The 18,110-nt window shown below is 40.9% G+C and overlaps 1 protein-coding gene across 1 annotated transcript in view; it reads left to right on the top strand.

Moving 5' to 3' along the window:
• Nucleotides 1-18,110, top strand: part of MATN4 (matrilin 4) — a 97,604-nt gene that overhangs the window by 25,031 nt on the left and 54,463 nt on the right. The window contains exons 2-3 of the mRNA XM_082272965.1: nt 9,995-10,100; nt 12,530-13,125. Of these exons, the coding sequence (XP_082129091.1) occupies nt 10,028-10,100; nt 12,530-13,125 (669 nt within the window). The 5' untranslated portion in view covers nt 9,995-10,027. The remainder of the gene's footprint in view (nt 1-9,994; nt 10,101-12,529; nt 13,126-18,110) is intronic.

Genomic DNA, 18,110 nt, shown 5'->3' with positions numbered 1-18,110 from the left:
AAAATGATTTTGCAAGTTTGCCTGCTACATGGTCAAAATGTTCAACTGTTTGTCATCGTTTCTTCTACAAAAATTATAAAAGATCCAAGCCTAAATCATTGTTTCCTGGAGGTGAATCGGTGGCGGTGTGCGCATCTATAAATCTGAGGTCACAGTACACCCTGAAACATACAGGTGTACTTATAACAAATGTGCACAGCTATTCGACCTGTAAAAATTGACTGTACATTCATTCTGTGCAAATTGGGGCAGAACTTAACTTCTCTCCAGGTCAAATGTATTCATTCATACAGAATAGAGTAAATCAGTAAAATGTCAAGCAAAAGGACAGCTGGAAACTCTGTAAATCTTCCAATTCTTTATTGTCACACCTCAGTGAGTAAAATAGACAAGGTGGCTAACGCATTTCGGCGATGAGCCTGTGCTGTAACCAAGGCTCATCGCCGAAATGCGTTAGCAACCTTGTCTATTTTACCGGTGTGACAATAAAGAATTAGAAGATTTAATAGGAAAGCAGAGGGACTGGCAGGAACACCAGAAACTTCACATAAAGAAAGCAATACAAAGAGAATAGGAGTCTTTCTCATACAAGTACGTTGTACAGCAGGCACTTATAAAGAATATGAAGTGTTGGGGTAACAAACGCTTTAGGTGATTGTCAAGGGGTCAAAGTTAATTTGCGCAGTAAAAATAAATATATCCCTAAGGCAGTAGTAACTCTATGTATATGGATGCATATTTCCCAGTTCCCCCATCTTTCTGTATGTGAGGACTGGGTAACTTGATGTTAGGTAGCTGCATTAGCATCTGAATTTTAGCCGAAATATGATACACATAAATGCTGCTAAACTGATTTCAAGTTTTTTTCCCTTTACATAGAATATTATCGCTTGCCATCTCAATGGAAGCAAAATATGTGGTGCACTATTCATCCTGCCTTAAATAAACTAACTGAGCTGGAAATGTGTTCTTTATTTCCTTTTGTGGGACACACTGGGCTCTTTTTGCAGTGTTTAGTCTTGCTATTAACTTAACCTTAGCCTCTTATTGAGAACCATGTGCACACAAGTGAATTGTCATGGCAAGAAGGAGACCATATTTGGTTTGGTGGAGGAGAAAATACAGGAAATACTGTGTTCAAAGTTGCAAACAACCATGCATTTCTTTGTTTATATGCCTGCATTCCCAATTTCAAAGAGAAACATTCATCAAAGCAAAATTATTTTAGGAAGATAATCACAGGTGTGATCGTATGATACCAGTTTGTGTTTAATGTCGTAGTAGCAAAATTGTGCCAGTTCGTGGAACAGGATGGGTACAGAATTTCATAGAAATTAATGTACAATATAGTTGTAGCACCCTGTCTCTGTTAGGCTAAATATAGTTATTGGCTTTACCGTAATCAGTGAAGCAATAATCTGCTTTTTGGTTTGGTCAGGGTTTCCTATGGTGATTGATTGCTCCTGCCTGTTTCCAGAGGGAGCTTCCAGAAAACAGAGCAGGAGGGTCAATGACTCAGTTATGAATATTTATTAGGCCTCGGCCAATCCCTGAGAGCAGGCACCCAGAAGGTGACTGAGAACGTTGATACATAATTGGGAGGCTTTTCCAGAGTGTTCATTCCTCTTCAGGGAGGGTTTTTAGTTCTCCTGGGGCCATTGCCCCTGGAGGCAACTACAGGAGAAAAGATTAGCAGTTTTGGCCTCTGTACTTGCTGGGATGAGGACCTAAAGAAGATTTGCTAAAGGATTTTTGCTGGAGGACATTGTTCTTGAGTCTTAGTCTGGAGAAAGATCCTTGTCTCTCTCACTGAAGTGTTGTGTGGAAACTGGGTGGCATATGGCTCCTAGGACATTGTGAGTAAGACCTGTGTTTGGGACTCTCATGTATGCACGCTGCAATAGGATTTGTATTAGGAAATGTGTCTTCCTATTGATTTTCGTTTTTGTTTTATTTATTTATTTTTTTGGGTTTTCCTGCAATTCCTCTCCTGTTTAAGTTTTCTGCAAATCCACAAAAAAGACACCCCCTAAACTGAGCCTATGCATTGGTGTGTTTAGAACTGTGTCTATGGCAGGCAACCTCTGTACTAACAAGGGAGGCCTAGTCATATTCTTAGTGGTGCCTCAAGGAGTGAGCACTTCATGGAGTCCAGTAGCCTTAGAAAGTAATAATATAGCACAGAGTATACAGTAGAGAAGTGTTGTGCTGTTACAGTGGTAGTGAAGAGTGCATTGGTGCAGTGGAAGTCAGTGCAAAAGTGCATGGGGACATGGTGGTCTGTTGAGCATAGGTGCAGTAGTTGTCAATGGAGAAGTGCACAGGTGTCGTGGCAGTCAGTAGAAAAAAGTATAGGTGCATTAGTAGCCAGTGTACAGTATCTCACAAAAGTGAGTGCACCCCTCACATTTTTGTAAATCATTTATTATACCTTTTCATGTGACAACACTGAAGAAATGACACTTTGCTACAATGTAAAGTAGTGAGTGTACAGCTTGTATAACAGTGTAAAGTTGCTGTCCCCTCAAAAGAACTCAACACACAGCCAATAATGTCTAAACCACAGGCAACAAAAGTGAGTACACCCCTAAGTGAAAATGTCCAAATTGGGCCCAAAGTGTGAATATTTTGTGTGGCCACCATTATTTTCTAGCACTGTCTTAACTCTCTTGGGCGTGGAGATCACCGGAGCTTCACAGTTTGCCATTGGAGTCCTCTGTCTTTTCTCCATGATGACATCACGAAGCTGGTGGATGTTAGAGACCTTGCGCTCCTCCAGCTTCCTAAAGACAACCTCTGGATATGACGCTGAGCACGTGCATTCAACCTCTTTGGTCGACCATGGCGAGTCCTGTTCTGAGCAGAACCTGTCCTGGTAAACTGCTGTATGGTCTTGGCCACTGTGCTTCAGCTCAATTTCAGGGTCTTGGCAATCTTCTTATAGCCTAGGCCATCTTTATATAGAGCAACAATTCTTTTTTTCAGATCCTCAGAGAGTTCTTTGCCATGAGATGCCATGTTTAACTTCCAGTGACCAGTATGAAAGAGTGAGAGCGATAACACCAAATTTAACACACCTGCTCCCCATTCTCACCTGAGACCTTGTAACATTAATGAGTCACATGACACCGGGGAGGGAAAATGGCTAATTGGGCCCAATTTGAACAATTTCCGTTAGGGGGACTGCAAATTTACTGTTATACAACTGTGCACTCATTATTTTACATTGTAGCCAAGTGTTATTTCTTCAGTGTTGTCACATGAAAAGATAGAATAAAATATTTACAAAAACGTGAGGGGTGTACTTACTTTTGTGAGATACTGTAGGTGCAATGGTGGTCAATAGAGAAGTGCATATAGATGCAAAGGTTGTCATTGGAAAAGTGCATAGGTGCAGTGGTGGTCAATGGAGAAATGCACAGGTGTAGTGGCGGTCAGTAGAAAAGTGTGTAGGTGCAGTAGTAGCGAGTGAAGAAGTGCATATAGGTGCAATGGTGGTCCATGGAGAAGTGCATAAAGTTGATCCAGGGAATATCCGATTGCCTCTCGGGGGATCAGGAAGGAATTTATTTCCCCTGCTGGAGCAAATTTAATCATGCTTTGCTGGGGTTTTTTCGCCTTCCTCTGGATCAACTGCGGGTATTGGATTGTGTAAATGGGATTGTATGGTTGGGTTTTCTTTACTGTTTTTTTTTTTTTTTTCTTTTTTATTGGTTGAGCTAGATAGACTTGTGATGGACTTGTGTCTTTTTTACTAACTATGCATAGGTGCAGTGGTGGTCAATTGAGAAGTGCGATAACACCAAATTTAACACACCTGCTCCCCATTCACACCTGAGACCTTGTAACATTAATAAGTCACATGACACCAGGGAGGAAAAATGGCTAATTGGGCCCAATTTGAACAATTTCCGTTAGGGGGACTGCAAATTTACTGTTATACAACTGTACACTCATTACTTTACATTGTAGCCAAGTGTTATTTCTTCAGTGTTGTCACATGAAAAGATAGAATAAAATATTTACAAAAATGTGAGGGGTGTACTTACTTTTGTGAGATACTGTAGGTGCAATGGTGGTCAATAGAGAAGTGCATATAGATGCAGAGGTTGTCATTGGAAAAGTGTATAGGTGCAGTGGTGGTCAATGGAGAAATGCACAGGTGTAGTTGCGGTCAGTAGAAAAGTGTGTAGGTGCAGTAGTAGCGAGTGAAGAAGTGCATATAGGTGCAATGGTGGTCCATGGAGAAGTGCATAAAGTTTATCCAGGGAATATCTGATTGCCTCTCGGGGGAACAGGAAGGAATTTATTTCCCCTGCTAGAGCAAATTAAATCATGCTTTGCTGGGGTTTTTTCGCCTTCCTCTGGATCAACTACGGGTATAGGATTGTGTATATGGGATTGTATGGTTGGGTTTTCTTTACTGTTTCTTTTTTTGTTTTCTTTTATTGGTTGAGCCAGGTGGACTTGTGTCTTTTTTTCAACCTGACTAACTATGTAACTGATAATAGATGCAGTGGTGGTCAATTGAGAAGTGCTTAGGTTTAGTGGTGGTCAATGGAAAAGTGCCCAGGTGAAGTGGTGTTCAGTAAAGAATTCCATAGATTCAGTAGTGTTCAAAGGAGAAGTGCATAGGCGTAGTGGTGGTCAATGGAAAAGCGGCCAGGTGCAGTGGTGTTCAGTAAAGTATTCCATAGGTTCAGTAGTGTTCATTGTTCAAAGGAGAACTGAATAGGCGTAATGGTGGTCAGTGGAAGTAAAGAGGTACAGTGGTGGTCACTGAGATGCAAGGATACTTTAGCAGTTAGTGACAATATGCTAAAGCCATCAGACAAGCATGGGAGCCAGGGAACTATTATTTTCAAGAGGTCAGCAATGACAGCCTTCAACCTGACTAACTATGTAACTATAACTATGCATAGGTGTGGTGGTGGCCAATTGAGAAGTGCTTAGGTGTAGTGGTGGTCAATGGAAAAGCGGCCAGGTGCAGTGGTGTTCAGTAAAGAATTCCATAGGTTCAGTAGTGTTCAAAGGAGAAGTGCATAGGCGTAGTGGTGGTCAGTGGGGAAGCAAAGAGGTACAGTGGTGGTCACTGAGATGCAAGGATACTTTACCAGTCAGTGACAATATGCTAAAGCCATCAGACAAGCATGGGAGCCGGAGAACTATTATTTTCAAGAGGTCAGTAATGACAGCCTTCATACTTAACTACGACAGGTTTTTTTTAATCAAGAACCCAGAGAAAAAAAACTTTCCAATGTTATTCCTAGCTGACGATGTGCTGATGGTCAGTAGCAGACAGATTGTCTCCTGATTGCATTAAAATAGTTTGGATCATTCAGCAATCTGTCTTCATATATGGGTTGCTTAGATTTGCCAGCCTTTGTAACTCTGTAAAACGTGTGTTCTGACTTTGGTGTATATCAGATTTCAGGCAGGAGCCAAATTCTGAAATAACCATGTCAGAGAAAACACTGTCAGTGATTTCTGCTTAAATCGAACAGGGAAATTCTGTCTAAATACACAGAAGCCTCTTTGTTGATCAATGAAAATGAGTTGCCAAGTGTATATATAGATATATATACTATATATCAGTGGGACTTACATTTGCTGGACCGGGGCCAGTGAAAATGGAAAGCTAACTTTGCAGATTTTATCTGAAAACTGGACGAAAGCCAAAAACACCATTCAATGTGTCAGCAAGACAAAATCATACAGTATATTGAATAATCTTTATATTTTTTAGTATTTAAAAGAAAAACAGATTCTGTTTCCATGGCCTTAGGGATCCTTATTTAGATGATTTTTTACATTTATGTGTGGAATCTTTTTTGAGTGTTCAGCCAAACCAAATTTGAATGGGATCTAAAAACAATGAAAGAAGAAGGCCAACCCAATCCTTTCCACAATATCCTAGCTTTGACTGACAGCTTTGAGTTGTTCAACATTTATTAGATGCATAAATTCAGTGATAGAAAAATATTCAAAAACCTTACCCATGTCATGTCATTGAGGGCTGGATCACATCACAACATATGCATTCGTGCATTTACGTGTTCCCAAAAAGTTCGTTTTTGACAGCTGATTCATTTCAATAGGCTGCCAAACAGTCGGGAATGTACAAAAAGTATGGCAGGTGTGACTTTTAAAATTGTGCTGCACCAAAATGCATGGTACTGCGATAACATATGTTTTGGTGGCCACAATGCACACCAGCTTGCTAGATGTGTTTGAGGTGCCAATAATCATTCATGGCACCCACAAACGTCTAAAAAGGACAGAGACTTTCCATTGAATGTGGGAAGAATGTGTTTCCTGCGACACAATTGGTGTCAACAGGCCCTCAGAAATGCTGCTCGAGTGAGCTCCTACCATCCCATAGTGAGCCGACTATGCTGCCAGAAGAAATAGCAGGCATAATAATACAAATATTGGAAGGATGTGCTGTGCAGATGCTATAGGAGGATGTGCTGTACAGATGCTATAGGAGGATGTGCTGTGCAGATGTTATAGGAGGGTGTGCTGTGCAGATGTTATAGGAGGATGTGCTGTGCAGATGTTATAGGAGGATGTGCTGTGCAGATGTTATAGGAGGGTGTGCTGTACAGATGTTATAGGAGGATGTGCTGTGCAGATGTTATAGGAGGGTGTGCTGTGCAGATGTTATAGGAGGATGTGCTGTACAGATGTTATAGGAGGATGTGCTGTGCAGATGTTATAGGAGGGTATGCTGTACAGATGTTATAGGAGGATGTGCTGTGCAGATGTTATAGGAGGGTGTGCTGTGCAGATGTTATAGGAGGATGTGCTGTACAGATGTTATAGGAGGATGTGCTGTGCAGATGTTATAGGAGGGTATGCTGTACAGATGTTATAGGAGAATATGCTGTGCAGATGTTATAGGAGGGTGTGCTGTGCAGATGCTATAGGAGGATGTGCTGTGCAGATGTTATAGGAGGGTGTGCTGTGCAGATTTTATAGGAGGATGTGCTGTACAGATGTTATAGGAGGGTGTGCTGTGCAGATGTTATAGGAGAGTGTGCTGTGCAGATGTTATAGGAGGATGTGCTGTACAGATGTTATAGGAGGGTGTGCTGTGCAGATTTTATAGGAGGATGTGCTATGCAGATGTTATAGGAGGGTGTGCTGTACAGATGTTATAGGAGGGTGTGCTGTGCAGATGTTATAGGAGGATGTGCTATGCAGATGTTATAGGAGGATGTGCTGTGCAGATGTTATAGGAGGGTGTGCTGTGCAGATTTTATAGGAGGATGTGCTGTGCAGATGTTATAGGGAGGGTGTGCTGTGCAGATTTTATAGGAGGATGTGCTGTACAGATGTTATAGGAGGATGTGCTGTGCAGATGTTATAGGAGGGTGTGCTGTACAGATGTTATAGGAGGATGTGCTGTGCAAATGTTATAGGAGGATGTGCTGTGCAGATGTTATAGGAGGGTGTGCTGTGCAGATGTTATAGGAGGGTGTGCTGTACAGATGTTATAGGAGGGTGTGCTGTGCAGATGTTATAGGAGAGTGTGCTGTGCAGATGTTATAGGAGGGTGTGCTGTACAGATGTTATAGGAGGGTGTGCTGTGCAGATGTTATAGAAGGGTGTGCTGTGCAGATGTTATAGGAGGATGTGCTGTGCAGATGTTATAGAAGGATGTGCTGTGCAGATATTATAGGAGGATGTGCTGTGCAAATGTTATAGGAGGACGCATGGGGGGTTTTCTATAGTCCAGCTGGGGAGACAAGGTTCAGAAAACGGTTTGGGATCTCAGTGTTGCAGTGGCAGCATTGTTGGCCCACTACCAGAAGTCAGGAGCTGTCTGCATTTCTGGCAGATGTTATAGGAGGTATTTTTTAGTAGCTGCAGCATGTTTAAAAGCCCAATTTTTTTTCGTTAAATTGGGCCCTCAGTCTGAAAAAAACAAAAAATGCAACTGTAGCTGCAACACTAATCTCCTTTCTGGTTGTGTCCCCTGCAGTACCTCTTCTGTGCCACAAGATGTCCTCTGTCTTCTAAGTAAAATGATACTTGCTGTCATTCAATGAAGAAAACTGAGGACACACTGTGAGTATAGGGGGGCAATGGACCTATCCTTAAGAGGGAGTCACCACAGCCACATCATGTCAGCAACATTCTCTGCAACATAAAAAATATGTTCAGTACCAGAAAAGAGGACCTCATGGGGTTGATTTTCTAAAACTGTAGAGTGCAAAATCTGGTGCAGCTCTGCACAGAAACCAATCGACTTGCAGTTTTTTTTTTTTTTAAAGCTTAATTGTACAAGGTGAAGTTAGAAGCTGATTGGCTATCATTTACAGGTGCACCAAATGTTGCACTCTCCAGTTTAGTAAATGCGTCACATGACAGGCCCAAGGACTTCTGAAAGGGCATGGTATTAAAAAAAAAAAAACTCTTTTTTAGTCTCAATGATGAGTAGAGATGAGCTCAGATGCCCTCCAAACTAATCTCTAACCCAAATACTGAACTCCTGTTTTTGGCACTCCAATGAGATGCTGGGACTCATGTGAGCTGCGGGGTGGGAAAAGACCCGGCCAGCAGATCATTGGAGTACAAACAATTGTGGGTTAGGAGTTCAGATTATAGATGAGTTTAAACTCATCGCTACTCATTTAAAAAGATTAATATCTACACTTACACCCAAAAAATAGCGGCAACTAAAATGTGAGACAACCACACAATATACAGTAAAAACAGATAAAGTTGTGCATAATATAACAAAAGTCCCTGTGATAGGACAAAAAATATTTAAAAATTTAATAAACATGATATAAGTCTATTCACATCTATGTATACACCATTAGTGAAGTGAATATTTCTCTCCAACCGACTTCTTCTTGCAACATTGAGTGACTATCAACACACAAGTGAAAATTCCTCCACCAAAATAAAATGGCCTCTTACCAGAGAATAAGGACCTGTAAGGTCAGCAACACCTGTGGCTTAACCCCGCCAGGACTCCTTGAGTGCAGAGGAACCACGAGAATAATTCTGAATGTCCTTGTCCAAACATCCACCTCCACAGTACTACAAGAGTATCGCTCCCCATAGGAAAGACAATGAATCCGCCATAGTGTAAAACATACCAAATATTTATTGTAAAAGTATAAGAATGCAATTACATCAATTTCATCTAGGTATGCATGTAAATAAAAAGCTGGCCGGCTATCCTGAATCTCGCCTGTCCTTCCGGGAGACTATGGTGACGTCAGCACATCGCAACCCAACGCATTTCGTCACAAACGACGTTGTCCTAGGGCACGAGGGCATGTTTTACACTATGGTGGAATTATTGTGTTTCCTATGGGGAGCGATACTCTTGTAATACTGTGGAGGTGGATGTGTAGACACAGACATTCAGGATTATTTTCGTGGTTCGTGTGCACTCGAGGGGCCCTGGCAGGGTTAAGCCATAGGTGTTGCTGACCTTACAGGTCTTTATTCTCTGGTAAGAGGCCGTTTTATTTTGGTGGAGGAATTTTCACTTGTTTGTTGAAAGTCAATCAATGTTGCAAGAAGAAATGGATTGGAGAGAAATATTCACTTCACTGATGGTGTATACACAGATGTGAATGGCCTTATATCACGTTTAATACATCTTTTATATTTTTTAGTCCATCACAGGGCCTTTTGTGATATTCAGCGCAACTGTACCTGTCATCTTTTCTCATCACTGGAGACTTTAAAAGATGGAGACCAGCAGGATGCTCAGCCCCACACATTCTGCATATAACTGAAGACAGTGTCACTTTTGGGTAGATTAGTACGATCTACAGAAAAATATAAAATATGAATGTCATAATAACTAGGGAACTACCGATATAAACACGGACACCTTTGTCCCTGATACAAATTGTAATTAAAAAATCTTATGTGTAGATGTTACCATCATAAAGGAATTAAAAGTTTATAGTCTGTTTAGATTCAGTTAATTGGTAACGTTGTTTTATTTTGTTATTCCCCACAGTCAATCAATAGAACAATATCTACAACTTGCAAGATGAAGCTGCTGTATATTTCCACACTACTTCTCGTCCTCATAACACAATTGAAGGCAAGACCACCTGCTGAATGTAAGTATTTGGACTTCTAAGCAGTGGCGGCTGGTGCTCCATCAGTCGGGGGGGGGGGGGCGTCAGACGGAGCTGGCCACTGACCACCTCCCACCATATCACTCCAGCCTGCACCACCACATCTTCCCCTCCCCGCCAGTTTACTTACCTTGTTCCTCCAGACTGACAGGCGGTGGCTTCCCCCTCAGGCACCTTCATGTCCCTTCTTGGTGGCCGTCTCCTCCCCACCCCCTTCTTGGCCAATAGCATGACTTCTCCTTTCGGCCAATCGGGAAACAGGTCTAAGGACCTGCTTCCTGATGGCCCGGAAGGAGAATCAGTGTGGCAATAGCGAATATTCATTCACTATTTGTCACACAACTGGGTGGGCTCATGGCGCAGTGCTCTGCGCCCCAAGCCTACCCTTTAATTAAAATGTTTATCGTACGTGAACATAACGTCCGATTTTTTTTTAATTAGTACAGTTTTCGTCCAAAAAAAAAGAGCAAGACTAGGCATGCTCGGAAACGAAAGAATACATACAAAACAATTCAACACATGACATCACTTCTGAAGTTTAATTCTGTCGTACGATAATTTTTGTATGAAAGTAACCTCTTCACTTTCCATATGAGACTAGCATGCAACAAAAAGGTAAAGAAAATTGGTTGAATAATCTGATTGTGTGTACGAAACTGTAGAAGGGGAAAAGAGTTACTGCTCTGACTAATTCAGCTGTGTGTAACTTCACAGAGCACTATTGTGCTCTGTAAAAAAATGTTATGTTTGTCAACACAGCAGCTAAGAATAGATGGGTAAACATATGAAATGAGGCCTGGAGCTATTTCTGGAAAAACAAAACACAATATCTTCATGTGATATATATATATATACAGTATCTCACAAAAGTGAGTACACCCCTCACATTTTTGTAAATATTTAATGATATCTTTTCATGTGACAACACTGAAGAAATGACACTTTGCTGCAATGTAAAATAGTGAAGTGTACAGCTTGTATAACAGTGGCCAAGACCATACAGTGTTTTACCAGGACAGGTTCCACTCAGAACAGGCCATGGTTGACCAAAGAAGTTGAGTGCACATGCTCAGCATTATATCCGGTTTAGACATTAATGGCTGTGTGTTGAATTATTTTGAGGGGACAGCAAATTTACACTGTTATACAAGCTGTATACTCACTACTTTACGTTGTAGCAAAATGTAATTTCTTCAGTGTTGTCATATGAAAAGGTATAATAAAATATTTACAAAAATGTGAGGGGTGTACTCACTTTTGTGAGATACTATATATATGTTTTAGGCAGGTATGAAAAAATGCTGTAAATTAAGAATGCTTTTAAAAACAGAAGTGTCAATAGTTTATTTTTATCAATGAACCAAATGAATAGTAAATGAACAGAAGAGAAATACAAACCAAATCAATATTTGGTGTGACCACCCTTTGCCTTCAAAACAGCAACAACTCTTCTAGGTACATTTGCACACAGTTTTTGAAGGAACTCAGCAGGTAGGTTGTTCCAAACATCATGAGAACTAGTCACAGATCTTTTGTGGATATAGGCTGCCTCAGATTCTTCTGTTTCTTCATGTAATCCCAGACAGACTTGATGATGTGGAGATGAGGGCTCTGTGGGGGCTAAACCATCACGTCCAGGACTCCATGTTCTTCTTTACACTGAAGATAGTTCTTAATGACATTGGCTGTATTTTGGGGGCTGTTGTCCTGCAGCAAAATATATTTGAGGCCAATCACACGCCTCCCTGATGGTATGGCATGATGGATAAATATCTGCCTGTATTTTGAAGGCACAGGGTGGTCACGCCAAATATTGATTTAATTTTGATTTTTTTTTCTGTTCACTCGCTTGCATTAAAGATGGGCAATACTGAAATATTACATATTAGAATAAATTTGGACAGTTAGCAATAGTGTGCAAAAAAAATGCTATTGTTTGTTTGGAACGCTGAACACAACTGTTATTAAATAAATCAAATAGAATTTTTACTTCACTAACTTTTCCTAATACACAATTTCCATTGAAATACAACTCCACAAAATTAAATCTTACCCAATAGACTGTAAAGTTAAATTTTATAAGAACACATCAACAAAGCAAGAGCTTGATGATCACAGCAAAATGGCTCACGTCTGCGTCCTTTCTACTAAGAGCCTGGTGATAGTGTTTGTTTTGCACTTACAATAAATTTAACAATGTAGGCTATAAAGTGTTGGAAATTAGTCCCGACAGATAGGTATAACATAAATTGATCTTTGTGTATATGAAATTGTTTCGACAGCAAAACTATTTTTGCATTTGTCAAGTAGATTTCTGGTTTCTGACTTTTGTCTTCAAGTAGACTTGTAAATTACTGTATATATGTGTGTGTATACTGTAACTAACTGGTAAAATTTTTTTATACCTTTAGCAGTGCCAAAATGTAAGAGTGGCCCCATGGACCTGGTCTTCATCATCGACAGCTCAAGAAGTGTCCGCCCCTTTGAATTTGAAAACATGAGAAAATTTATGATTGATATGATCAATTCACTTGAAATTGGACCTAGCCATACAAGGGTTGGAGTAGTCCAGTACTCCAGCCAAGTGCAAAATGTGTTTTCTCTTAAGGCTTACACTACAAAAGCTCAAATGCAGAAGGCCATCAATGACATAATTCCTCTGGCACAAGGGACCATGACCGGTCTGGCTATACAATATGCCATGAATGTTGCTTTTACTGAGGAAGAAGGAGCTCGACCACTGTCTCAAAAGATTCCAAGAGTTGCTGTTATAGTAACTGATGGTAGGCCTCAAGATCGTGTTACAGAGGTGGCTGCACAGGCTCGGGAAGCCCAGATTGAAATCTATGCAGTTGGTGTACAGAGAGCAGATGTCAACTCTCTGCGGGCCATGGCCTCTCCTCCTATTGATGACCACGTGTTCTATGTAGAATCATTTGATCTCATTCAGCACTTTGCCATCCAGTTTCAGGATAAATTCTGTGGTAGGTTGAAATACTTATTACAGGTATTTAATTAAGAATCAAATGTTTTGTTTAATAGTCAACTGTATGCCTTACAAGAGTTTCTGAAACCTTGTTCCAAAACCTCATCTCTTCTATTCAATAGATAAACCCAGTCTTTCTCAACCTTTTCAACACAGAGGAACCCTTGAAATAACTTTCCTGTCTTGGGGAACCCCTTCTGAAAATAAATATATCTGCAACTCATGATACATTAGTTTGATGGTCAGTGAGAAGAGTTCTCCTTACACTTGTGGTCATTGGGAAAATGACCCCAGTACAGATAGCTAAAATGATCAATGGTGTCAGTGGGAACTTATCTGAGGGGCAGATATTGCTTATTGCCCAAGGAACCCCTAGAAGCCTCTGGAGGAACCCTAGTTGAGAAACCCTGAATAGGGTTACTACCAGCATATTTGCTGAAATTGATCAAAATCACTGTTAAGTGGGAGTGTCTATCATTGCTTTAATCGCACGATTATTAACATTAAACCTTCAATATCCCATGCCACATATAAACTATACATGGGACCTCTAATCATTTAAAAGTAAGGACTTTGCTGGAGAGCCAGCTACCTGTAATTTAACCATGTGCAGTATGCATTCAGAGTTTTTGAGTAAGACAGGTGGCTATTTACTGGAGCAAAGTGATGAGGTTTTAATGAAATCCAGTCTGCAAAAGTACTGGTGTCATAGGTGCAAGAAAGGGAACACATTGTACAAATTTTACCAAACCATAATTGGTTTCAGACTGAGAACTGCTGAGTCATGTCACCAAGCACACACTTCGCTGGGAGCTAGATACGTCAGCCCTCCAGGGCCATCTTACCGAATGGGCACGCTGGGCAGCTACCCAGCCCCAGCCAAGCATTAGTCCCAATTCCCGTGTACGTCCTGCCACCAAACTTAGCAGGTGCCAAGTGCTTGTCGGCCCTGCGCTGCTGTCAGGCCACTAGGGCCATGGAGGGGGAGCCCACAACTGCAGGAATGCCTATCTGCCTCCATGGGAACAGGCACACAAAGGACAGTCAAGTCTGACTCCCATCCGTGTGTGTGTTCACCAGACCCTGCCCCCGAACCTAGATGCTGTCATTAGCATGGCACTGCTGTACCAAAAAATATTGATAATTAGCATTTTTATTCTCACGGGTGATTGTGTAGGTGGGGCCCCAGTGCACTGCATTGCCCGGGGGCCTTTAATGCTCTTAAGATGGCACTGCAGCCCTCTACCCTTTCCATCCATGGCCAGGAAAGGTGCAGTTTTTAAAATCCTTAGATAGGAGTCATTACCGAAAAGGACTGTTTGTTCAGTGTGCAGCCTAAAAGTAGGACTCCCTATACCTTATACATTGTTGATCGTGTTCATTAGCTGGAAACCTGCTGTGTTGTTTGGAAAAGATTGAAAATCAAGCAGTCTATGACTGGAATTGGAGCTGCCCTTATTATGCATTGTTTGCAATAATTCCAAGCTGAACTCAATACTATTAAAAATAGGCATTTGAATAATTGGCATAGGCAATTTAGCCTGACCTTTTTTTAATATGTTAAGTGAGAGCTAAAAAAAAAAAATACTGATTGTTATAAATATTTAAAATAAGGAAAAATCTAAATGAGCATAGCCTGGCTACAGGTTCACTTGAGGTGCTAACTTGTTATATTTTTGTATTATATGTTTTTTAATGGGTGCTTTTTGTTGGACAATGCCTGGTTTCTTATAGCTCCGGCCCACTGCTGCAGCAATTTTATGCCAAAAGTCAAGCAAGATCAACTTACTGTTCTCACTGTATTCTCTAATACTTGGTATGGCAGCTTGGAACGGAAATTGGAATTACTGCCATGAGCATTCAAGAGTATAAAAATCCAGTGGGTGCTACAAGCCAATAACATTCAACAAATCATTTTTGGGTTAACTTACCCTTTTATTTACAATTTTTTTTTCCCAGTATAAAGCTGAAGAAAGCATGAAGTCCTATATGAACAAGAGTAGTATCCAAAGAATCACAGCAGATTCACATCAAACATTTCTACATTCAGCAAAGTATCTGGCATGGCTCTGGCATCCCAGCCATAGCTAGTATAATATTTGCAGAAATCCAGCCTTGCTTACAGCATCTTGTGTTACAGCTGTATCTGGTTTGATTAGGTACTCCAAGAAAAAGTGTGTGCCTGCTGCCTTTTCTACATTACATAAGCATGATCAGGCAACATGAATGTGCGCTTTGGTTGAAAACCCTCAACATTACATGCACTCCACATAAAAGAAGAGTTCCAAGAAATAGCAGGGACAGTTTTTAGAGAGCAAAAGAAAGGTCAGAAAGGAGAGCAATAGCAAGCTCAGGAGAGCATGTAGGTCATTGTAAATTACACATTACACTTGCAATCCTGCTTAACCACTTAAGCCCCGGAAGATTTTACCCCCATTCCGACCAGGGTTTTTTTGCGATTCGGCACTGCGTGATTTTAACGGACAATTGCGCGGTCGTGCGACGCTGTACCTAAACGAATTCTGATGTCATTTTTTTCCCACAAACAGAGCTTTCTTTTGGTGGTATTTGATCACCTGTGCGATTTTTACTTTTTGCGCTATAAACAAAAAAAGAGCGTCAATTTTGCAAAAATAACAATATTTTTCAAATTGTTTATATGAAATTCCCCCCAAAAAATGTAAAAATCAAAATTTTTTTACATTTTAGGCCAATTTGTTTTATTCCACATATGTTTGGTAAAAAAAATTGCAAAAAGCGTATTTTGATTGGTTTGCACAAAAGTTATTGCGTTTACTAACTAAGGGAAAGATTTCTGTCATTTTTGGTGGGTTTTTTTTTAACGCGTAATGGCAGCGATCTGCGATTTTTTTTGCGGTACTGCGACATTGCGGCGGACAGATCGGACCCTTGACTGACATTTTTGACACTTTTAGGGTTACCAGTGTCATTACTACAGTAATCAGTGCTATATATATATGCACTGTTACTGCAAAATGACACTGGCAGGGAAGGGGTTAACTTTATTGGGGAAGGAGGGGTTAAGTGTGTCCCTAGGGGCCTGCTTCTAACTGTGATTGGACATGGCTACTGGTGTAGGAACAGTGATCAACGGTCCTACATAGTAGAACCGTATGATCACTATTCCTACACAGGGGAGAATGACAGGCGGCTTGTTTACATTAGCCGTTTGCCTTTCTCCCTTCACGCCGGATGATCGCGAGTGACCGGCGGACATCGGGTCCGCCGGTCACACGCACCGAGTTCCCAGGGAACGAGTCGTGGTGCTATTGGCTCACAAGCAAGTGACAGGCGAGTGACGTACCCATACATCACTTTGCCTGGCTGGTGTTGACCGCCGCAGTATATGCACTTGCGGCGTTCGGCAACCAGTTAAATTCCAATTGTAGATGACCCTTATTTTCTACAAAGATTAGTGGCCATCATGTTGAGTTTCTCCTGCAGCAGGAGGCTCCTACAGTTTCCTATTAGTAAAATATAGAGATGAGCTTAACTGCCCTGGGTTTTGGTTTGAGCAGGGTTCCACAAGCTTTGAGGAAGTTTGAATGCTGAACCCAAACCCTACTGAAATCAATGGGAGCTGAATCTGTCAAAATAGCTTTGAAAAACATGTACCAATGACAAAAAATAACAAAAATCAGACAGGAGCAGTGATTTTTTTAAATGCTTAAAATTAAACATTAAAAATGTCAAATTCCTTTAAATAACATGCCTGGGGTGTCCTAATTCTGCCTATGAGGGGACACATCTCTGTGATGTACAGAAACTGCTGCAGCAGCACTGACATTTACAAAGGAAAAAAAGGGTTCAAAATTGCCCTGCAAAGCACCATTTCCTCATGTTGATGAGGACAAGAGCTTCTACCCCACAACCCAGTTGATTGTGAGGATCTGCAGTGGGTGGCTTATCAGAATCTGGATGCCCACTTTATTAATAAGGGGGTCCCCCAGATACTGAACACCCCCCCCCCCCCCCAACGTGAATAGGCCTGCTCATTCACAAAAAAAAATTGTAACCTACAAATAAAGACACCCAAATATTTGACAAGTCCTTTATAAAAAAAAAGTTAAAATCCCCCAAAACTGCTCACTGTAAATCCATTATTAAATACAATGTACAATGCCTGTCCCCTGCCAAGTTGGCAGGAAAAAAAAAGAACAAAAATCCCATGCACAACACCGATCCCAACAGTACACATAGCCAAATAACCGTTCCCCAAGCTGTCATTTGATGTAAAAGGGAAGTTGTGGGGCAGGAGGTAACATCATTGTTCAAATACTGTATGGCCAGTGGCCATGTTTTATTTATTTCAGGTACTTATATAGCGCTGTCAATTTACGCAGCGCTTTACATATACATTACACATTCACATCAGTCCCTGCCCTCAAGGAGTGTACAATCTAAGGTCCCTAACTCACATACATACATACACAGTAGGGCCAATTTTTTTTTATATACAGGATCCAATTAACCTACCAGCATGTCTTTGGAGTGTGGGAGGAAACCGGAGTACCCGGAGGAAACCCATGCAGGCACAGGGAGAACATGCAAACTCCAGGCAGGTAGTGTCATGGTTGGGATTTGAACCAGCGACTCCTCTTGCTGCTAGGTGAATGTGCTAACCACTACACCACTGTGCCGCCCAATGTTTGGATAGTGATGTCAGTGCTATCCAGAGTTGTATAAAGTACTCAAAACCCATACTTGAGTAAAAGTACAAGTGCTCGATCAAAAAGTGACTTGAGTAGAAGTGCTCGATCAAAAAGTGACTTGAGTAGAAGTACTAAAGTATATTCAACATTTTTTGTACTTAAGTATTGCAAGTAGTTTTTTTAAAAATGTTGCTACTCAAGTACTGAAAGTAAAAGTACAAGTACTGTGTTATGTAGTTATTAAAGAAAGAAGTCAAAAGTTTGAACATCATATTGTTTTTTATTTCAAATGCAGCTTTTATTTATACATACAGTAGCTTTTATTTTCGTATG

This window comes from Pelophylax lessonae, assembly GCF_965119305.1.
Source record: "Pelophylax lessonae genome assembly, chromosome: 11".
Classification (NCBI taxonomy): domain Eukaryota; kingdom Metazoa; phylum Chordata; class Amphibia; order Anura; family Ranidae; genus Pelophylax; species Pelophylax lessonae.
The sequence above is the reverse complement of the archived record's forward strand: the minus strand, read 5'-3'. Positions and strand labels throughout refer to the sequence as shown.